This window comes from Sesamum indicum, linkage group LG8 (assembly GCF_000512975.1).
Source record: "Sesamum indicum cultivar Zhongzhi No. 13 linkage group LG8, S_indicum_v1.0, whole genome shotgun sequence".
Classification (NCBI taxonomy): Eukaryota; Viridiplantae; Streptophyta; class Magnoliopsida; order Lamiales; family Pedaliaceae; genus Sesamum; species Sesamum indicum.
The window spans coordinates 12,236,427-12,255,816 of record NC_026152.1 but is presented as its reverse complement, the minus strand read 5'-3'; the positions used below and the strand labels follow the sequence as shown (position 1 = coordinate 12,255,816).

Sequence of the window (19,390 nt, the reverse complement as noted above, 5' to 3'; positions counted from 1 at the left end):
TTTTGGTCCTCAGCTTCTCCTCGACTCACATGCCATGGCCTTGAGTAAGCTTCCCCATTCTTCTCAGCAACATCCTCCACAAGATACCCATTCACAATTCTCACAGGTGACACCAAATTCTCTTCAGAAATATGTGCTGGAAATAGCGGCCTATGCGAATAGTTCAAGGCCATCTCAATATCTCTACAGCAAATCCTAGATCAGTACCTTTCTTCTCTTTCTATTTCCTAATAAACTCGAAGGGCAGATGGGCAAACTCCTAAACTCCAACCAAGAACCTTTTTTTCTCCCCTTCTTTTCTTTTCCTTTTTTTTTTTCTTTTTTCTTTTTTTTGGGGGGGCTTTTTATCGATTCTTTTTACCTTTTTTGGGGGTTATTTCCTATTTTTATTTTTTAAGAAGATTCAAACAAGAAAGCCCTCAATTTTCAATGACAGACTAAAACAAAGCACCAAAAACTTCACCGAGATTTTCTTGTACCGAACCCTAAGGATATAATTTTTCTCTTTTAAGCTACAACTATCAAATCAATCAATGAAACTAAACTTCCCTTATATACAAAAAGAATCAAAGAATTCCCAATGCCACTAATCAAAAAGAAAAAACAAAAACGAAACCACCCAACCTAGGGCTTGAAAGAATCACACCTCCTAACCAAGCAATGAACGCTACAATTCCCCCAATCTATCAAACTTACATACACGTAAAATCAAAGAATGAATCAAATTCCACCGAACAAAAAACAAAAAGAAAAACCCGATCTCTTCTTTCAAAACCCAAACCCTATCTTTTCAACAGCAAGGCGATTGCTGAGAGATATTGAGGCCAGTTGAAACCGTCAGCGTGAATGGGGATTCACCACGGAAAACGAAATGGGATTCCAAAAATCCAAAATCCTGCCGATCCAAAGGAAATTTGAGTTGGGCGGAGGGAAGAAAGGAAAAACAGAGGAGAGGGAAGTGGAGAAAGAGTAAAGGGTGCGAAATTTAGGTAGGGCAAAGCGGTGGTAGACACGTGTGCGGAGGGGAAATATGCTTTCCCGGTGTGTTCGGCTGCCTCCACTGCAATCCCACTAAACCAAACCAAAGGAAATCCTTTTCCTTAGGCGAATTTTTTTTTTTTTTAAATTACAATATGCATTCTAAAATTTATTATAATTATAAATATTTTTTATTATTTATAAAATTATAATTTTTTAAAATTAATAACCTACAAAATATATTTCTTCTTTTTCTTATATATATATAAAATTTATAATTAAAAAACTGTAAAAATATTCTCATTAATGCTTGTCTAAATATTTTCTTCTCATGTGTGAATAAAGCAAATTGATGCTGAATTATGTATCTTTAATGTGGGCTATAAATCAATTACAAAAATGTTTATGACCTTTGACAAATATCATCATTTCAAGGATAATTATATTTACACCTCTTAATACATGGACTGTTTTTATAAATTATTTATATCTTTCGGATAAATTATAAATACATCCACCATAAATATCGACATCATTTATACAATTCATCCGTATATTTTTAAAAAATTACACATATACTACCCAAAAAACGTTACCATTATCACACAAACTATCGTTAATTTTTTGTTGTTATAGGTTGTCTTTATAATCATGCAAAAAAATATGGATGATTCGTGTAGATAAACCATTGATTAGGGAGTCAAATGTAATTATTCCTTTTAAGTATTATTGCAATGAAATTCCAAATGAAAACCAGAAGATCCAAATGAAAACCATAATAAGGTTCATCAATATACTACCATGAGGACATTTTCTTTATTATTATTATTACAAAATGAATACTATAAAGGTATATGTAACAATTTATGCTTTGTGGTAAAAATAAGTTGTAGTGAAAGTCGGGAATGTTTAAAAATAAATATAAAATAAAAATAAAAAAATTGAAGTGCTTGAGAAAATAATTAAATGTTTGCAGTTTTATGTATAATTTACAAAAGTTAGTAAGAATTGTTTATATTTTTTTTATTTAAGTCAGCTTAATTTAAGTAGTTCAGAAGCAAAATTTGTAAATTTAAAAAACAAAATCATGCAATAATCTGATTCTATTACTTATCTTATGGTTTCAAGTAAATGTATAAAAACTTTTTCTGTATTAAAATTTTACAAAAAAATGTTTCTACTAGAAATGTTTCGAATAAATTATGAAAAAAAAATCACCCATCAATTATATACATTATAATACCTATAAAACGTTACAAAATTATAATTTTGTCTGATCTGAATCAAGAGATTACAATGACCTCAAGGTAGCTGATCCAAAAGGTGTTTGGGCGTTGAGAACACGAACAAGCCGTTAAGTTCACTAGGAGATCTCCAAGACTCCAACTAAGACCATCCGATATTGAAGTTAGTGAGTGTACACCCAAAGAGAGGAAACATGAGATTATCTCAGTTAAAAATGGCGTACCTTAGTCCAAAATAGTTATAAGGTATTCATAAAACCAAAAGTATATACTTGTACGGGCCAACAAATCTCGATCTGGAGCTTTTAGGTACATATCGCCGAGTTGGGTCAAATTTAACATGTACGTCCTTAGCAGGGTAAAAACACGTAGATCTTTATTTTGTAAAAGTATTTTGTCTTTACAAGGGAATGTTTTGATCTTTTCGTTACTATACTTGATGTATTCCCACAACAATTTCTGATGAAGATTTCGACAATTAAACCTAAATATAACTCCAGTACTTTAAAAAAATCAAAACGAACAATACTTTGTATATAGATCAACTTGATCTCATTAATGCTAAAGTTGTGACAATAGATTGACAGGCTCTTTTGGTACTCATTACTAATTATGCCAATCACAACTGCAACATTTTGTGGATTTATTGACAATACAATACACCAATTCACCCTACAACTGACCCACTATTGGTTCAAAAGGCCCACACTAAACGTCTCAGATATTTTGACTTTAAGATTGGACATATTAAATTTTTATTTTTAGTATAAATATAATATTTTATGATGTTTTATTTTCTTCCAATAATTAATTTTTTGAGTTAAATTAAACCAAGTATAGAAAAAAATTATAATTTAAACTTTTAATCCAATTATAATTATTTTTTATTTAATTACGTAAAAGGCCCACCACATGTTGCAAGTCCATTGGGTGGGCTTAAATTCAATTTATTTATGTTAAAAATTATAAGTAGTTCTCCATCAGTTATTTTTTCAAAAACTTAAATTTTATTTTTTTCCCCACTTTTAGCTTTCGTATTTCAAATATTTCCAACTTTTATTACTTCTCAATTTAGAACATTCTCACCATAAAAATAACAGTGTGCCTCATTCACCATCATGGTATTATTTATTGCGCAAATTACTTATATATTGTATAATTTCTAATAATGCTATTTGATGAGTAACCTGTTTTAGTCGCGCCACAAGAGTCAAAAGATTTTTTTAAAAAAAATAAAATTAATGGGGGACTAACCTGCAAAATAGAGGTTAGTGGCCCGATGCTTAAATCAACAATAGTTTACTGAGATAAATAAAGGAAAAACTCGAGAGAATGTGAAATAATGCTGGAGTATGCTGATAAAATGATGAAACTTGAGTGGACTGCGAAAGGTGAGCCAAACGTAGCTAAAAAACGAGAGAGAATTGAGTGTGTGAGTAAGAGATACTTGATTCCGAATGACTACACAAATGCTTTTATTTATAAGCTGCCGTAGATCAAGATCTGAGAATTAGTTAAGGCAAAATGATATGTCGTAGGAAAGCTGCATGTGTTAACTAATCAACAGAAAAACCCTTCATGGTTTTTGACTTAGTTAAACGAAGATATTGCCATTTTAAAGAGCCTTGCCGAGTCTATCTATCAATTTGGAAATCTATTACTTGCTGTTTAAAAAGTTTATTTTTCAGCCGGATTATTTGAAATTAGATGGAGATACTTTAGTATGACATATTCAAAGGTGTCAGCGGCATGTGAAGTGTCGTCTATGCTGTATTTATATTTGTTTTTTGGATCTGCCAAATTAATAATAATAGAAAATATTATAAACTTAATGTCTTTATTGATGGCCATCAAGTTCGATTGGAAAATACTTTTGTAGTTTTGTGGTTTAAAAAAATGATTAAGGGATGTATCATTATTGAAAAGTAAATCATAATGTTGGTGTTGTATTAATGGGTGATACAAAGCGTAAATTATAAAATTTAATTCCTTCATTTGACAGTAAGTCTTATATGGTAACAATTATTCTTCCTTTCTTTTGTTTTCTAGTCAATAATTCAATTACGCCAACACTTTATTTTTATTGGTCAAAGGAAAATACACAAATCATCCCTGCAATTTCACATGCAATACATACATAAATACGTATGTATTTATAATTTTTTATTGAATTTTATTTTGAGATAATTACATTCTCCTTCTCTGAGGTTTAGGGTAATTATACGTAGACCTCTTGTGATTTGAGAATTTACATCTTGCACCCTGATGTTTGCTTTCGTCTAACAAATAAGTTCTTCAGTTAGTTAAAGTTTATTGAATTGTTGATATTAATTAAAAAATTGAATAAAAATTAATATTTACCATCGATTGACTTATTACTGACTTACTGCAAGTTAAATAATTATTTTTTATTTAAATTATCTTTATAACAGTGAAGATATACTCCTCACATGCATTAACGTGTGAAGACGTATGAGAGTAATTTGGTCATAAAAAACTTATTTGACCTGCAATGAGTCAATCGGAGATAAAATATATATATTTTTTAATTAATATCAACAATTATGTGAATTTTAAATAACAAATGGATTTGTTTGTTTAATGAAAGCAAACCTCATGGGTGTTAAATATAAATTTTCAAACCACAAAAAACCTATGTATATTTACATCAAACCTCAGGAGAAGGAGTGTAACTATCCCTTTTATTTTTTTATTTGTAATGACGACTAATTTGAACGTAAATGTCATTAAATCGAGACAATTTGTTTTGACGCATATTGATTATGCAAAAATTTTAAAAAATATGATTGTGGCGTTTAAATTTACAACTTATATAATAATTAGTATCTTGCGAGTACTTCTTTTGTTTTAAATTATTATTATTATTATTATTTTTATGTTAAAACTTCTGGACAATCATTTACACTAGCACCCTAAGCATGTGTATAATTGAAATATTTAATATATTAAAATAAAAATAAAATAAGAGAAATGAAAAAAAAAAAAAAATTTGACCTCAATTGAATAAAAAATATAATCAATAAAATAAAATGGATGATTAATGTTTGTAAATGAAATAGATATAAGTAAGAACATTTTAGTAAATAAAATGAGTTTTATATAATATTTAATTGAAATATAAAGTGTTAAGATTTTGAAGTTATATTTGAATTGATTAAGGGTCGGAGAATGGTAATTATTAATTCTTAAAATAAATGTTGTTAGGACCAGAGGGGGCTCCCTTGAAATTGCAAAATTCAAATTACTAGCAATAAATTATTTGAATAATTCAAAAAATTTCAAATTATTCGATTCTAAATTTAAATTATATTTTGTTAAATTTTGATAAATTTTAAATTGTTCTAATATAGAGTTATTTGAAATCATTCTTTTAAAGGATAATTGTACTTACACCCATGATCGTTGATTTATTTACACAAACTATCCCTATATTTTAAAAAATTACATATACTTCCACATCAAAAGTCAATATCATTTATACAAATCACCTTTGCTTTTTAAAAATTACATACACCCAAATTATTCGTACTTTTTGATTTCAGGGATTTATTTAATTATACAAAAAATAAAAATAATTTCTATAAATAAACCATAAATTAGAGATATAAATATAATTATGCATTCTTTTAAATCATCGTCTTAAATTTAAACTTATAATTTCAAATGTAACTTAAAAATTATTTACGAGAAGAAATTTTTATTATGAATTTAAAATATATAATTTTTTAAATTTATCAATTGAAATGTAATATTGATTCAATAAGATTATTTTAAAAATAAATATAATCCCTGACAAATTGAATATTTCAATATTTGGTGAAATATTTTCAGTATATTGTGAAGTCCGCCTTTATTTCCCTCCCATTTGCCGTCTCTCCCATCCTCACCTGCTTCCGTATTAAATTAATACAAATAAGAATCCAGAGCGGACACACACACAGAGAGAGAAATTGAAGGGGGAGAAGAATAAGGAAATCAAAGAATGGAGATTGAAAGGAAGAGAAGAGAAAGAAGAAATCTGATAGTTTTGACCGGAGCAGCTGCAGTGCTCGCTGTTGCAGTCAACTTTGCCTTCACTGCACTCAACACCCACATCAAGAATCGCAAGAAGAAAGGTCTGCACACACACACCCGCCTGTGTTTATGTGTGGATGCTTGGGTTCATGGTTTTGTCATATTTTCTGTCTTTTCTGGTGTAATTGAGTAGAGCCCAGTTGCTCCTTTGCTGTTTTGAGGTTTCTTTAATCTTTATGCCTAAAAATCGGTTCTTGTGAAGTTCTGAGTTTAAAGAAGTGGGTTAGGAGGTACACGTGCTTTGGGTGGAATTTTGGGCTCTTTGTAATGTTTTTTGACTTATTTTTTAGCGTAATTGTGGATTAGCCAGTTGTCTTTAGCTGTTTTAAGTTTTCTTGGTGCATATGAATTAGGTGTTGCAATGTTCTTCATTTCAAGAATTGTACTTGGAGATGTGCATGTTGTGTTTAATGGAGGTTTTGGGGATTTCCAATGTTGTTAACTTCTTTTTAGTTGAAATGTAGGCAGCTTAGTTGGTTTTAGATGGTCATTTTATTTGATATGTAAATTTGATGTGTATCTCATTTTTGAAGTTTGGTTTATTATTTTCAAATTTCAGTGGTTCCGGGATCAAATGTGCGGATAAATTTATCCGCTTCTGAAATACTGAGGTTAGCGGACCACATTGTTGCAAAATCTAAGGAGGTTCATGATACAATTGCTTCAGTTCCACTTGACAAGGTAATATATAAATTTTAACTAATGGATGTGACAAGAATAAAGAAAAGAATGCAGCATTATAGTTATGACCTCTTCTTAGAGTCCGTTGCCTGAATTGTATTTGTGATTAGAGACTAAGTCGGCTCATGCTCATTAAGTAAAGGATCCACTTTGATGTGTGAAATTGAGCTTGTGTCGGAAGTTGAAACTGTGAAGGTTTTTGTTCAACTGAATTAATCTGCAACCAATTCCACATTTGACCTCCAACTTCATGCTGCTAAATCTAATAGAAATATAATATATAAGTTTTTTACAGGTGCTTCAGATGGATCTGAATGAAAGCTAATATAGATGAAATACTTATTGATAATGAAGCTTTATCTGAATTTTATATTTTATTGACATAATTTAATATATACCTAAATTCCTGTGTGTTTCTAACAGTTGTTGGCATCCAACCTTTTAGGATAATTATAATTATCAAGGTTTATTTTTTGTCGAATTATTATATAGAAAAATTTCTAGATTCGCTTCAGTTGGCTCATGGTTGAAAATTCTTTCTCAGAATGCCTTTCCATGTTTGAAAACACCTGTATAACAAACTAATTTAAGTATGCTCACAGGTGACATATTCCAACACAATACTACCATTGGTGGAATTAGAAGCACAGCAATTTCCTCTGATACAGTCTTGTGCATTCCCTAAATTGGTATCTGCTTCTGAAGATATTCGTAAAGCAAGCACTGAAGCTGAGCGAAGAATTGATGCTCATGTTTCTGGATGCAGGTTTTATTTAGTTTTGTTTTTCCTCTCTTAGTCACTCCGATTGGAATGTTATGCCTTGGATAAGGACGTACATTTAGATGACTCTTAACACCAAGGAGAAGGAAAAAATATTCACAAATTAGAATGCTGTAGGAAACTGGATCAACTTAGCAAGTATTACATCCTATGCCAGTAAAATTGTCCCTGAGCCTAAATTTAATCTGATAATAGAATAATTGGTGTAAAAGCCTATCATGCATTTTCCACTTTAATTGCTTGTCTACTTGCGTTTTTCGCTTGGGATTAAACACTTTGAGGATATAAACCTTATCGAAGAGCATCTATCCAAGAAAACACATTTATACAGCTGTGTTTTCAAAAGGATATATATGGTTTTCGGTGTAGGTGGTGCTTTTGGATTTTGATCAATAATGCTGCAAACAGAAGTTGATTGATTTTGACCCCCTTCCAGGAAAATCTATAACAATAAATGCCCTAAATAAGGTTTTTCAGTTGAATCTTTTAGAAGAATTCTGAACATCTAATACTGTCTCTTTTCATGCAAACCATACAGTAAGCGTGAAGATGTGTACCGTGTTATTAAAGCTTTCACAGCACGGGGGGATTGGATGAGCTCCGAAGTCAAGCGTTTTGCACAGTATTTGGTATGAACCTGTAAGCAAATTATCTACCGCCTGATGTGGCACTCATGAATGGTCTATTTATAGGCTATACCAATCTTTCTTTAATCTTCGGCGGCTTAGCCAATTAGCAGTTTTCTACTGCATTTATCATCAAAGCACTTTCCTTCAGATTATATCATCTCATGTTGTTCATTGGCCTAGTGACAAGATTTTTAACTCTTAAGAGCTGTACCTTTCACATATTCCCAAAAGCTTTGTTACATCAATGGACAATTCAGAGGTGAGAACAAATTGTTGATTGGAATCTTTTGCCATGCTCTCATTTTATAGATTTTTATCAGCTACTCCCAGAAGCTATACATCAAAATTATGTAGAATTGCATAAAGGAAATGCAATCATAATTCAGTAGACAGTATAAGTTGACATTATTTTTCCCTTGGAAAAACTGCAAATGTACTTTCAATATCTTGTTTTTTTCTTGTTTATGCTAAGGTTGCTCTGCTATGGTCTTCATTCAGTCCAGTTTTGGATATAGATCATGCTAGTCATTGCCATTATCTTGATTATGTGCTTACCTTGTTACTCCTCCTTTTCGTAAAAAGAAGTATCTTTGTTATTGGTTACTTGGTTATAGTTTAATGGATTCTCCCTTTTGTAATACCATTACTTGGTTATTGTTCAATAGATTCTGCTTTTTATAATATCATGTCTCCCATGCACAACATAGAGAAATTGAAGCAACAACCAGACACTTGCTCGGCAGCTGGTTCATGAAAAGAATTTTTTTCCCTCTTGATGCCTTTTTGTTCTGAAAACAGGGTGTATTAGTCAAGTCTTTATTTGTAATGTCTAGTGACAGGTTCAAGACTTTGAACGGAACGGATTGAATCTCACCTCAACTAAGAGGGAGGAGTTGCAGCGTTTGAGGGCTCAAATAGATGAGCTAAGTATGCGATACATCCGAAATCTGAATGATGATAATACATTTCTTCTTTTCCATGATATGGAGCTAGTTGGTTTGCCTCCAGAGTTCCTCAAGGTTGTGAGTTCGGTGTTCTATATTTCATTAAAAACCTACATATTTTGAATTTTAATTTTCAATAGTCATCTAGATTTATAGCCTTTCGTCCTTGATACCATATGGATGCATTCTTTGTTTAGTGAGAATATAAGTCGGTCACAAGGTGAGACAGTATTATGAACTCAAGTTTCAAATCTGTCAAAGTGCGAGAAACCAGTTTCTTAGAAGAAACTAAGACCCACTACGTTCTTTTAATTTTGTCCAGATTCTAAAATTAAGAATGATTAAATGACTTGATCGCACACTATTCGAGCTCCATCACTGTCTTTGCTGCCTGGAGTAGCACAATGATATCTGTCTTTGTTTCAGAGTTTGGAGAAAACTGAAAATGGTAAATTCAAGGTTGTGTTGAGAAGCCATCATGTGTCACCTATTCTCGAGCTATGTAAGGTAAATTTTCGAAAGATATTGCTCATCTATTCACCTGTCCAAGTATACTACCAATTATCTTGTGGCATCCATTTGCTTTCATGTGGAGGTATAACTTTTTCAACTTCATTTTTGCAATCTTAAGTTATAAAAGGTAAAGTTTTGCAGTAGGCCGGCTGATATTACCTGCCCTTAAGATTTGAAAATTGACTATAGATGCCTGATTGGAAAAAAGTTGGATATCTGTAATGTGGTCTCAATGTGACGATCAGTATGGAATATTGAACTTATTTGGAATATTAAATATATATTATTGAAATATCCACCAGTTAGATGCCTGTTTGAAGAAAGTTGGAGTGCAATGAATTTATTCAGGAAAGGAAAACAAAATTTTGAAATGTTAGGCAGTTGAGTAAAGATCACATGAACCCTTCAGCAACCTATTGTTCCTAACACTAAGTATTGTATATTATGTTTAGAATTTTCTTTTTAATATTATTAGGAATTAGTAAAAATATTCACGAGTGAAAGTGGTCGCAGTTGGGCGTATGTTTGAAGAAAATTGGACAGTAAGGATTTACAAGGGAAATAAAATCTCAAATCTTGAACATTTGAATAAAGATTAGAATTAGCAAGGAGATGTTTATTCCTTCAGCTCTACTAATTTTCTTAGAATATTCCTTTTCACATTATTACAACTATTTCCTGCAAATTTTCATTTATGCATTGCATATGACTCCTGAATGTTTTGTGAGTTGTATATATATTCTGATACTAATATAGAACCACACTGCAATTCATATATTTATGCTTCATAAGTACTTTGCTGTTCTGAAGGTAGGATCGACCAGGAAGTCTGTAGCTGTGGATTATGGGAGGAGATGCGAAGTAAATCTTTCTGTATTGGAAAAGCTGGTAATATCTCGATGCTCATCCATAATCAACTAATGCATATAGTTTCCTATTGTACTTCGTCTTGCCCTTATTAGACTTCATTTTACTTTAGATATTCTGCACTGCCATCTCTTCTATAAGTGTACAAGGTCTGGGGATGACATTGATTATTGCTTTATGATTTTTCTGTGACTCTGAATTGACGACGAACCATGGGGAGTTGGAAAAGGTTCTGTTTGATGCAAGACATTTTTTAGATAGGTATTTTGCTTGTAGTCTTTCTACCTTAAACACAATACTTAGGAAATAGTATATCTGTATGGATTCCTGAGGATCTTCTATTATATGATGGAAATCTTGTTGGAAACTGTTGTAGGAAGTGGAAGACTGTCTATTCAAGGTGTTGCTAGGGTTTCCTTTGAATTGTAAGATCAGTGTAAGTTGTGGGCTTAAGGTTCAGTAATGTAACACAAGGGACGGGTATTGGGACTGATGAAGTCAAAATGATGAGCTGTTTTTTACTGTACTCCTGAAACTGTCCCATTTTTGGTTCTATCTCTGAAGGGTTGGCCTTGTTAGGCTACCTTCTTAGTCTGGAAATAAGGTGACAGTGCAAGATAATTGAAGTTTTGCACTGCTTCATTGCTCAAAATTATGAGTGAATGTTTTGTTACAAATTCTAGTTTCTTGTGCACCCTACGTCTAAATAAGGAAGAGCCACTTGACATTCATATTCTCTCTTGTACTGCCAGATTCAGTTGCGTCATAAACTCGCCAGATTACTAGGCTACTCAAACTATGCAGAATATGCTATTGACCGCAGAATGGCAAAGTCGTCAACAAAGGTTTGTCCGGGTTTATATCAGTAATTCCTGAACTTATACTTTCATATTGCCTAAAATCGATTCACCTATGCCCCTAAGCAATTATTTCTCTTTTCTGTCCAGTTTTATGTTTAGAAAAATAATCACTATGAGAACTTTCAAAATTTGCTTGGTGGGTCAAGGACCTACCTAGTTTGCCAAATGACATTAATGACTGGTCAGAAAATGATCGGATTGTGTTTCTGTTGTTTCCCCCTGCTTGTTATGCTTCATACACTATGTATTTGTATTATGACATTACTTCTATGAATTACTTGATCTGGAAAAAGTCGCTACTGCTGTCTTTAGGTATTTGAGTTCTTAGAAAAAATATCCGGAAGCTTAACTGAGTCAGCATCAAAGGAACTCTCTCTGTTAAAGGAAATGAAGGTTGGCATGTCTCTTTTCTTCTCAATTGTCCCATTTTTGTCTTGTTAATGGATCATAATCCTTTTTCTGAAACTTTGTTATGCTGATGTGTTTAAGAGAAAAGAGGAGGGACAAATTCCCTTTGGAATTGAAGACCTACCATATTATGTCAAGAAGATAAAGGAACAGCAGTTTGGTCTGGATTTTGGAGTTGTCAAGCAGTATTTTCCCATCAATTTAGTTTTATCCGGGATCTTCAAAATATGCCAAGACCTATTTGGTAATTATTTGCACGTTTTTGTGGAAGTGGAATTGTGTATCTTTGTTGACTAATGCTCATAACATGGTATATTACGCTCTAGTTTTCTCTCCTTAATGCAGGCTTGAGATTTGAGGAAGTAGTAGGTGCAGAAGTTTGGCATCAAGATGTGCAGCTTTTTTCAGTTTTTGACTTGAGCTCTGGCGAACTCATGGGTTACTTTTATATTGATATATATAGCAGGTTCATTTTTTCAGTTTATTTGTTTAGTTAGCTGGATTCAAGTGAATAATACTTTACCTTTATGATAAACGAATCTGAACCCCATGTTGCATTTAAAATAGGGAAGGAAAATATGGGCATACCTGTGTTGTGTCTCTTCAAAATGGTTCATGGATTAACAGTACAAGACAGGTAAATATGTCATCCTTTCCATCATGTGTTGATTTATGGCAGTTCTGATTGTTGTTTTTCATTATCCGGTGAAATCTACACCACATCTGGAATTGGTTTGAACACTGATAGTTTGTTAGTATTCATCTTATTTTTTCAACTTCTCTTCAAATACATCAGGTGGCTGATTTTGCCCTTGAACCATGATGCCTTTTTTGTTGTACACTTGTACTGGTTGTGGTTATTCATCATATCAATAGTCATTTGGCGGAGTATGCATTATGCATCCTCCTGCAACTTATCATTACTAGCAACATGTGAATGAGTCTTGGCTATGTTGTCCTTTTGCTTATAGGTTTGTTTTCAAAGTTGGACTAACATCAATTTATTATTTCCAGATTCCAGTGGCATTACTTATTTCTCAATTGCAAAAGGAAGTTGATGGACGTCCTGGATTGCTGAGATTCTCTGAAGTAGTAAATTTACTCCATGAGTTTGGTCATGTGGTAAGTTTCTTTCAGATTACTCAGATTCTATAAAACTACTCTTGTTTAGTATAAAACATGAAACATCAACTGAGGTAAATTGATTGCTTTTTTCTGTATTATACTCTGAACTCATTCATATCAGTCTGTTGCGATCTGAAGCTCCATTTTAGGCTTCAAAGGCTTCCATTATCATATCGTTAATCTTATTAGATGGTTTGGTGATTTTACTTGAGCAATTTGCCACTTCGTCCAACTTTACTACTTTCTCTTGCAAATTCTCTTCTGATTGATGTGCTTTCTTATCAAGGTCAAGATACGTCTTATGAAATGACCGCTTTTCAATTAATTAACTACTTCATCTGTTGATATTAGGTCCACCATATTTGCAATCGCGCCCCATTTGCAAGATTTTCTGGCTTACGCTTGGATCCTGACTTTGTCGAGATCCCATCCCTCTTACTGGAGAAATGGTAAATATTATAATGTTTAAGTGTTCTCATTATATATATGTATATATATCTCCTCCTGAGATAATCAAGTCAATTTTTTTTGCTTAGGTGTTACGAAAGCAGCTCTCTGAAACTGATCTCTGGTTTCCATCAGGTAATTTTGTTGTTTACTTCATCTCTCTGACTTTTGGGTTAAGTACAGTCTCAAACTTAAGAATTGTTTTGATTACCTTTTCTGGAAATCGTGTGGCTAAATAGACAGAATATTTGCTATCCTCTAGGGATGCAAGAGTCCTTCGTGTTTGTCAGTGCCGATTTTCTCTTGTTATTCCTTTCGTCTTGAACCCTCTGCATTTAAACCTCAAATCTGACTCTTCCTGTCTTCTAGGTCTACCACTAAGCTGCACTTGTTTTCAGTAATGTTAAAGCCTTTTTAAATCTGTTGAAATACATTTCCTTTTTTCCAGGATATCACAAAGCCAATCGATGATGAGATGTGTAAATCACTTAAGAGATGGTGGTGTTCCTTCTCAGCCCTCAAACTGAAACAAGAAATTCTTTATTGTAAGTCTTCTCTTGGAACCACATCTAACACTTCTTTCGCATTCATACTATAGTAGTTGGATCAAGGTTTCTGGATGTTTCAAATTACATGTTAAGCATATTATAGAAAGGTTGCTACAAAGAATATTTGCTCATTTCGTCCACTCAATGTGCTCTTGTTTTCAGGCCTTTTTGATCAGATTATACATTCCAGTGAAAACGTAGACATGATTGGGTTGTTTAAGCATCTCCATTCCAAGGTATTCTTTCGTAATGATTTCCCAGGCAATGTCGGTGTATAAGCATGCTTAATTCTCTCTCATAATGGCAGGTTATGTTAGGATTACCGATGTTAGAAGGAACAAATCCAGCTTCTTGTTTTCCTCGGACTGCTATTGGCTATGAAGCTACTTGCTACAGTAGGATATGGAGTGAGGTTTGAGCCGTCCCCTTGTCATGATATTGTTACTGCATGTAGATTAATTTGTGGGGTGGACAATCCGCCACAGGTTTTGATATTCCCTTACATTATGCTAATAATTATGACATGAGATTGCATTATGGATTGCATTATTCTTTAAGGTTTGATGCACCCCATAGCATGATATACGATTATTTTGGAGCTACAATTTGATAGAAAATTGCAAGACAGATTATGAAATGTTTGCAAAAAACAATCAGGAAAATCAAGCACAAGATACACAAATGTTTGTATGGTTCAGATAATGCTCCTCACACAACAGATGGTCTCTCACTTACGTTGAGGCGCTTGTAAAAATTGTAACATTGTAATTTTCCTGTAGCAGTTGAAGTGTAACCTGAAAGTATAACATTGACTCAAACCCCATATCCAACATAGTTAGGGAAAACAAAGTTGTTGGATGTCTCTAATAGGTTCATTAATCTCACTGATAGGTGTTTGCTGCTGATATATTTGCCATGAAGTTTCGTGACGACATATTTAACCAGAATGCTGGCATGCATTTGAGGAACAAGGTAATGCGTATATTTTTGTTAAGTTTTGAATACTTTGTCTTCATCAAATTTGTTCGTGTCAAGATCAGATATTATTTCTGGTCTCCTCTAATCAGTTGCATATTTGCTGTATATCATACTTGAGATTCCGCAAGAAGCAAAATTTTCTGTGTTTAACTCTTCATATTTGCGGTCGATGCCATTTGACAGGTATTGGCCCCAGGAGGTGCAAAAGACCCTCTTGAGATACTATCGGATTTTCTTGGAAGGGAACCATCGATACAAGCTTTTGTAGACAGCAAAGCTCATTCAGTCTAGATGCCGTTTGTTCTTATACAGCAGGATGATAGTTTTTTTTGTGCATCCTGCAATTTTGCAGTTGCTACTGAAAAAATCATACAACATCGTTCTTTATGTTTGAAACGCGTAGATCTGTAATTGATGCTTTTGATGTTGTTGTAACTTATGAGTTAGGAAGCACTGCGGATTTTATGACATCTCATCGATGAGTGTAAATATTGCAACTTGAGTAAACATTTTTGTTGCACTTCAGATCTCTAGTTCAAATTGGTATTTCATATCGTATATTATGCCATGTGTATAAAATGTGTGTCATCTGTCTTTTTGTAAAAAATATTTACATATGGCGTGCGTATGTTAACTGAAATATGAGCTAAAATGCAAATTCACTTTTGTCGAAAGTAAGATTAAGAACTTCAACTCATTACGAGAACTCCAGAGGTCTAAAGAAACAGTTATCATAGCTAAAGCTTATGAATTGCATCCAGAATATAAAAGAAACACACAAGGTAAAAATGAAATGCAATTTGATGGTCATGACTTGCGACCGATGTCAACTAGTTACACCTCATGACTAATGCATGTCATTGTGCCAGATTCTCGTCTAAGAAGTCATAACCTCAATATGAGAATGATATCGCGCAAAATTTCCAAGTCTAAAATCGAATAGTAATCCTACTTCAATTGAGATTGTCTTGCATTAAACTTCATCAAAGAATGATTGCTCTATGCGGGCACAGTCTGCTTCAGTGTAGAATCCTCAGCCTGCAAGCTCTCGTAGAACTTGACCAAGACATCCCATCCTCCTGGACACATGAAACCATCTGGAGGATTTTCGCCAGTTCTTGCATAAGTCCGCATCTACAGAAGCAAACATGAAGATTTCATGAGATAATTTTCACATTTTCTACTGTCTCCAAAGAATATCAACATACAACTGGTCATGAGAGAGAGAGTTGAACATGATCTTGCAAATATCTACTCCTCGTAGAAGACTTACCTTGGTTCCAGAGATGAAGAGAAAATCTTTAGCACGAGAAGGGTCAAAAAATGCCATCTTCTTAGCGACAGTATCATATGCAGCCACCTATATTATCATGAAAATTAGATACCTATATGATAGTTCAAAGAGTGAATTTTGAGCAATGCTTTAACTAAGATGTACAATTGAACAACATGATCAAGAAAATAGTTATACTACTGTAAAGAATCGAGAATGTCCCACGAGTTACGATGTTCAGGAGAAGCTACACATCATATAATTCAAAGGTATAGAATTGTTATATCATGCCACCTACCCTGAACGGTAGAATGTTCAACTTTTCAAGACCAGGTGCCATACTTAGCACCTTCTTCCCATGATCTGGATCGTACAAGTCCCTATTCTCTGTCGGGTGGCCCATACCAGCAGGATCCCGACCCACAATGTAGAAATTGGCCCCTGCATTTATTCGTGCTTTCGCATGCCACTGTACTTCAGTTGGTCCTGCATAGTGCATTGGTGATGGGAAAATAGACACGATGGTAGTTTCAGGGTCAAGAACCCCATCTTCAAGTACCTTATCAAGAAAAGAGACATTTTCTTAAAATAAAGGATATAGTACATGTAGCGAAATAAATGACTTCCATTGACTCACAGCTTAGTTTAAGATATGCAGAGTATCAAGCTGGAAGGCCTTTCAGGAAGAAACTTTAGCTCTAATTAAGACTTTGGATAACAATTCTTTGCGTAGGTTGAAGACACATTGAAGAAAATTGCTCAAGGAAATATTCCTATTTTCATGAAAGAAACTATGCCGAAATGCTTTGAGTGCTCGATAATCTAAACTGACGATTCCCGATTAGCATGTCGTTGACTTGTTTTAGGTTCCTCTTAACGTACTACCTTAATGAGAATTCTAATTTTGTGTGAAGTTCTTCCCTATGCCACCAAGTGGCCATGTTCTCAAATATATAAATCAAAATGCTGATGATTGAGTATAGAGAAACCTTGCTGTGTTGTTCCATGCGGACATCAAGAGGGACGTCATCAGCCTTTGTGAAACCTCCCAATGGATGAAGCAAAAGAATTGGGTTCTTGTAACCCATTTCCAAAAGTCTCCGACGAGTATCGTTCATTAGCAAAGCATGACCATTATGTACTGGATTTCTCAGCTGAAAAGCAAAAACTGCATCCGCCTGACGTCTATCGAATTCTTTGCGCAGTTGTTGAGGAGAAAGCCTGTAGTGATCAAGACCATCATTGTATTGGATGGGCTTCAGCACTTCCAGGTCTCCACCAATGAGCCAATTTCCAGCCGGAGTAATTACCTCCTCAACATATGGTAGTCCTGGAGCTGTGGTTCCCCATGTTCTAGCAATTCTTTCTTCTTTGTTGTGCTTGTATATTTCAATACTGTCAAATAAACAGTACAATTAGAAAACAATATATATGTAAAAGATATACTGACTTCCATGATTCGGCATTACAGTCTCATTATGAATTCTGATGCATTTCTTTTAACGTATCGGATAAATAAGAGCTATTAGAAAACTCATCTATACAACATTCTTCTTGCCATGAGATTAATAAAATTTGGTCCCAGCAAACCACAAGGGAAACTAAGCAGTTCAGCGCATATGACCAGTGATTTTGAAACGATGAAATCAATTGGGTAGCATCCGAACAATTAGGAAATCTTGTATCAGCTTTCGACATATAACTGGAAACAATGAATTTGGTTAACGTCAAATCTTTTACCCCGGCCTCATCTTTACCAAACCCCTCACTCATCCAAAAATTTACAACAAAGAAAAGGAATTTAGAACTCAAATTTCACAATTCCTTTTGGTATGTGAGCATGTCAAAAGTAGATGAAAAAACAAAGTTTAGTTTCACATAATAGTTTAAATCCAAGAAGTCAATTACAAACAGTTATTTTCAGCACACAACCATCTTGCACTTGTGAATCCTGCTCTCTGGGCAACCCTCAACTAGGCACAGAAACAGTCGAATACAACATGTACACTGAGATCGAAGCCTTCTGCACAAGACGAGGTTAAAAGGGCAACGAACATTCATTTACTACAAAAGAATTAGGCCAAGAACTAGCCTATCAGGAAACTGGTTTTCTTGAACCTAACACATATAGCTGCACAAGCTGCATTTTTTTAAAACTTTTGCTAGTTGCTTATTCCACCATATATGAACTGTGAACTCTAATATTTTAATCATGAGAAACACACATCTCCCATAGCACAAAACAAACACATAATCATTAAAAATTATGGAAAAGAAAGATCATTTTCCATCATTTCCTTTTTTCTTTCCTCATACAGTTAACACTAGAAACAAACACACAAACCTGCTAAGAATGGCAACTAAATCACCATCAGGCCCAACCAATGCAACATTACCAGAGCCTCCAATTTTCTCCTTAACCTCATCATCAATAGCCAACACAATAGGCAGTGACATGTTAACCAAACTGCCATTTTCCATTCTCAAAGAATTGAAATGCAAGCTCTGCAAATACTCATTTTCCCTCATAAACCCCTTCAATGGGCTTGCCCAACCCTCACTTACCACATGAACCCACTCAAGATCAATCTTGGTCAATTTCACCTTGGGCAGAGCCTCAGCCTCAGAAATCTTCACACCCCTTTTGCTCTCAGGCACAACAAGATCCACCAACGCCCCCCCATCAGGCTCTATCAAAGAACTCTTCACCGCAAGACCGTTTCTTGAACAAGAAGATGACAAAGATTGCATTTTTTGGTGAGAAATCACAAGGGGGGCTAAAGGGTTGGAGTGGTATATGGGCTTTGAATGGAATTTGGTGCTGTAACCGCTTTTCTTGATTGATGTTGTCGCATGGCCTTGTGCTGATGCACTATTAACATGATGTAGCTTGATTGTGAGTGACATTTTTAATGTTGTAATAATAATAACAAATAAGAAAAGGCTCAATGCAAGAATTTGCTGTTTCTTTCTTTCTTTTCTTCTTCTTTTTTTTTTTTTTTTTTTTTTGGGGGGGTTT

The 19,390-nt window shown here is 33.8% G+C and overlaps 3 protein-coding genes across 4 annotated transcripts in view; 1 reads left to right on the top strand and 2 right to left on the bottom strand.

Annotated features, from left to right (window-relative positions):
- Positions 1 to 1,056, bottom strand: part of LOC105168365 (F-box protein SKIP14) — a 4,766-nt gene extending 3,710 nt beyond the window's left edge. Inside the window, 2 exon segments of the mRNA XM_011088424.2 lie at positions 1 to 5; positions 8 to 1,056. The exon segment at positions 1 to 5 is cut by the window's left edge and continues 843 nt beyond it. Of these exon segments, the coding sequence (XP_011086726.1) occupies positions 1 to 5; positions 8 to 173 (171 nt within the window). The 5' untranslated portion in view covers positions 174 to 1,056.
- LOC105168364 (probable thimet oligopeptidase) lies at positions 6,115 to 15,623 on the top strand. 2 transcript variants are annotated; one of them, XM_011088421.2, is made up of 21 exons: positions 6,115 to 6,358; positions 6,877 to 6,998; positions 7,601 to 7,764; positions 8,318 to 8,408; positions 9,248 to 9,427; positions 9,779 to 9,859; positions 10,676 to 10,753; positions 11,109 to 11,168; positions 11,485 to 11,577; positions 11,905 to 11,985; positions 12,082 to 12,244; positions 12,346 to 12,466; positions 12,568 to 12,637; positions 13,015 to 13,122; positions 13,477 to 13,574; positions 13,662 to 13,707; positions 14,021 to 14,117; positions 14,283 to 14,356; positions 14,428 to 14,532; positions 15,012 to 15,092; positions 15,282 to 15,623. In XM_011088421.2, exons 1-21 carry the CDS (start codon positions 6,226 to 6,228, stop codon positions 15,387 to 15,389), a joined length of 2,154 nt encoding a protein of 717 aa, XP_011086723.1. In that variant the 5' UTR covers positions 6,115 to 6,225; the 3' UTR covers positions 15,390 to 15,623. The 2 variants fall into 2 exon arrangements, with proteins under 2 accessions (XP_011086723.1, XP_011086725.1); XM_011088423.2 differs by lacking the exon at positions 11,109 to 11,168.
- Positions 15,814 to 19,384, bottom strand: LOC105168363 (ATP sulfurylase 2). Its single transcript, XM_011088420.2, has 5 exons — positions 18,716 to 19,384; positions 17,361 to 17,766; positions 16,670 to 16,930; positions 16,372 to 16,458; positions 15,814 to 16,232 (listed from the first exon to the last, which is right to left on the bottom strand). The coding sequence occupies exons 1-5, from the start codon at positions 19,276 to 19,278 to the stop codon at positions 16,098 to 16,100; spliced, it is 1,452 nt and encodes a 483-aa protein (XP_011086722.1). The 5' UTR covers positions 19,279 to 19,384; the 3' UTR covers positions 15,814 to 16,097.

Excerpts from the sequence above, each read along its gene's own strand:
- LOC105168364 (XM_011088421.2), top strand. The coding sequence starts at position 6,226 with ATGGAGATTGAAAGGAAGAGAAGAGAAAGAAGAAATCTGATAGTTTTG. Across the intron at positions 6,359-6,876 it reads CAAGAATCGCAAGAAGAAAG|TGGTTCCGGGATCAAATGTG; the intron begins GTCTGCACACAC and ends TTCAAATTTCAG. Across the intron at positions 6,999-7,600 it reads CTTCAGTTCCACTTGACAAG|GTGACATATTCCAACACAAT; the intron begins GTAATATATAAA and ends GTATGCTCACAG.
- LOC105168363 (XM_011088420.2), bottom strand. The coding sequence starts at position 19,278 with ATGTCACTCACAATCAAGCTACATCATGTTAATAGTGCATCAGCACAA. Across the intron at positions 17,767-18,715 it reads TTAGTTGCCATTCTTAGCAG|TATTGAAATATACAAGCACA; the intron begins GTTTGTGTGTTT and ends TTTATTTGACAG. Across the intron at positions 16,459-16,669 it reads TGAACATTCTACCGTTCAGG|GTGGCTGCATATGATACTGT; the intron begins GTAGGTGGCATG and ends ATGATAATATAG.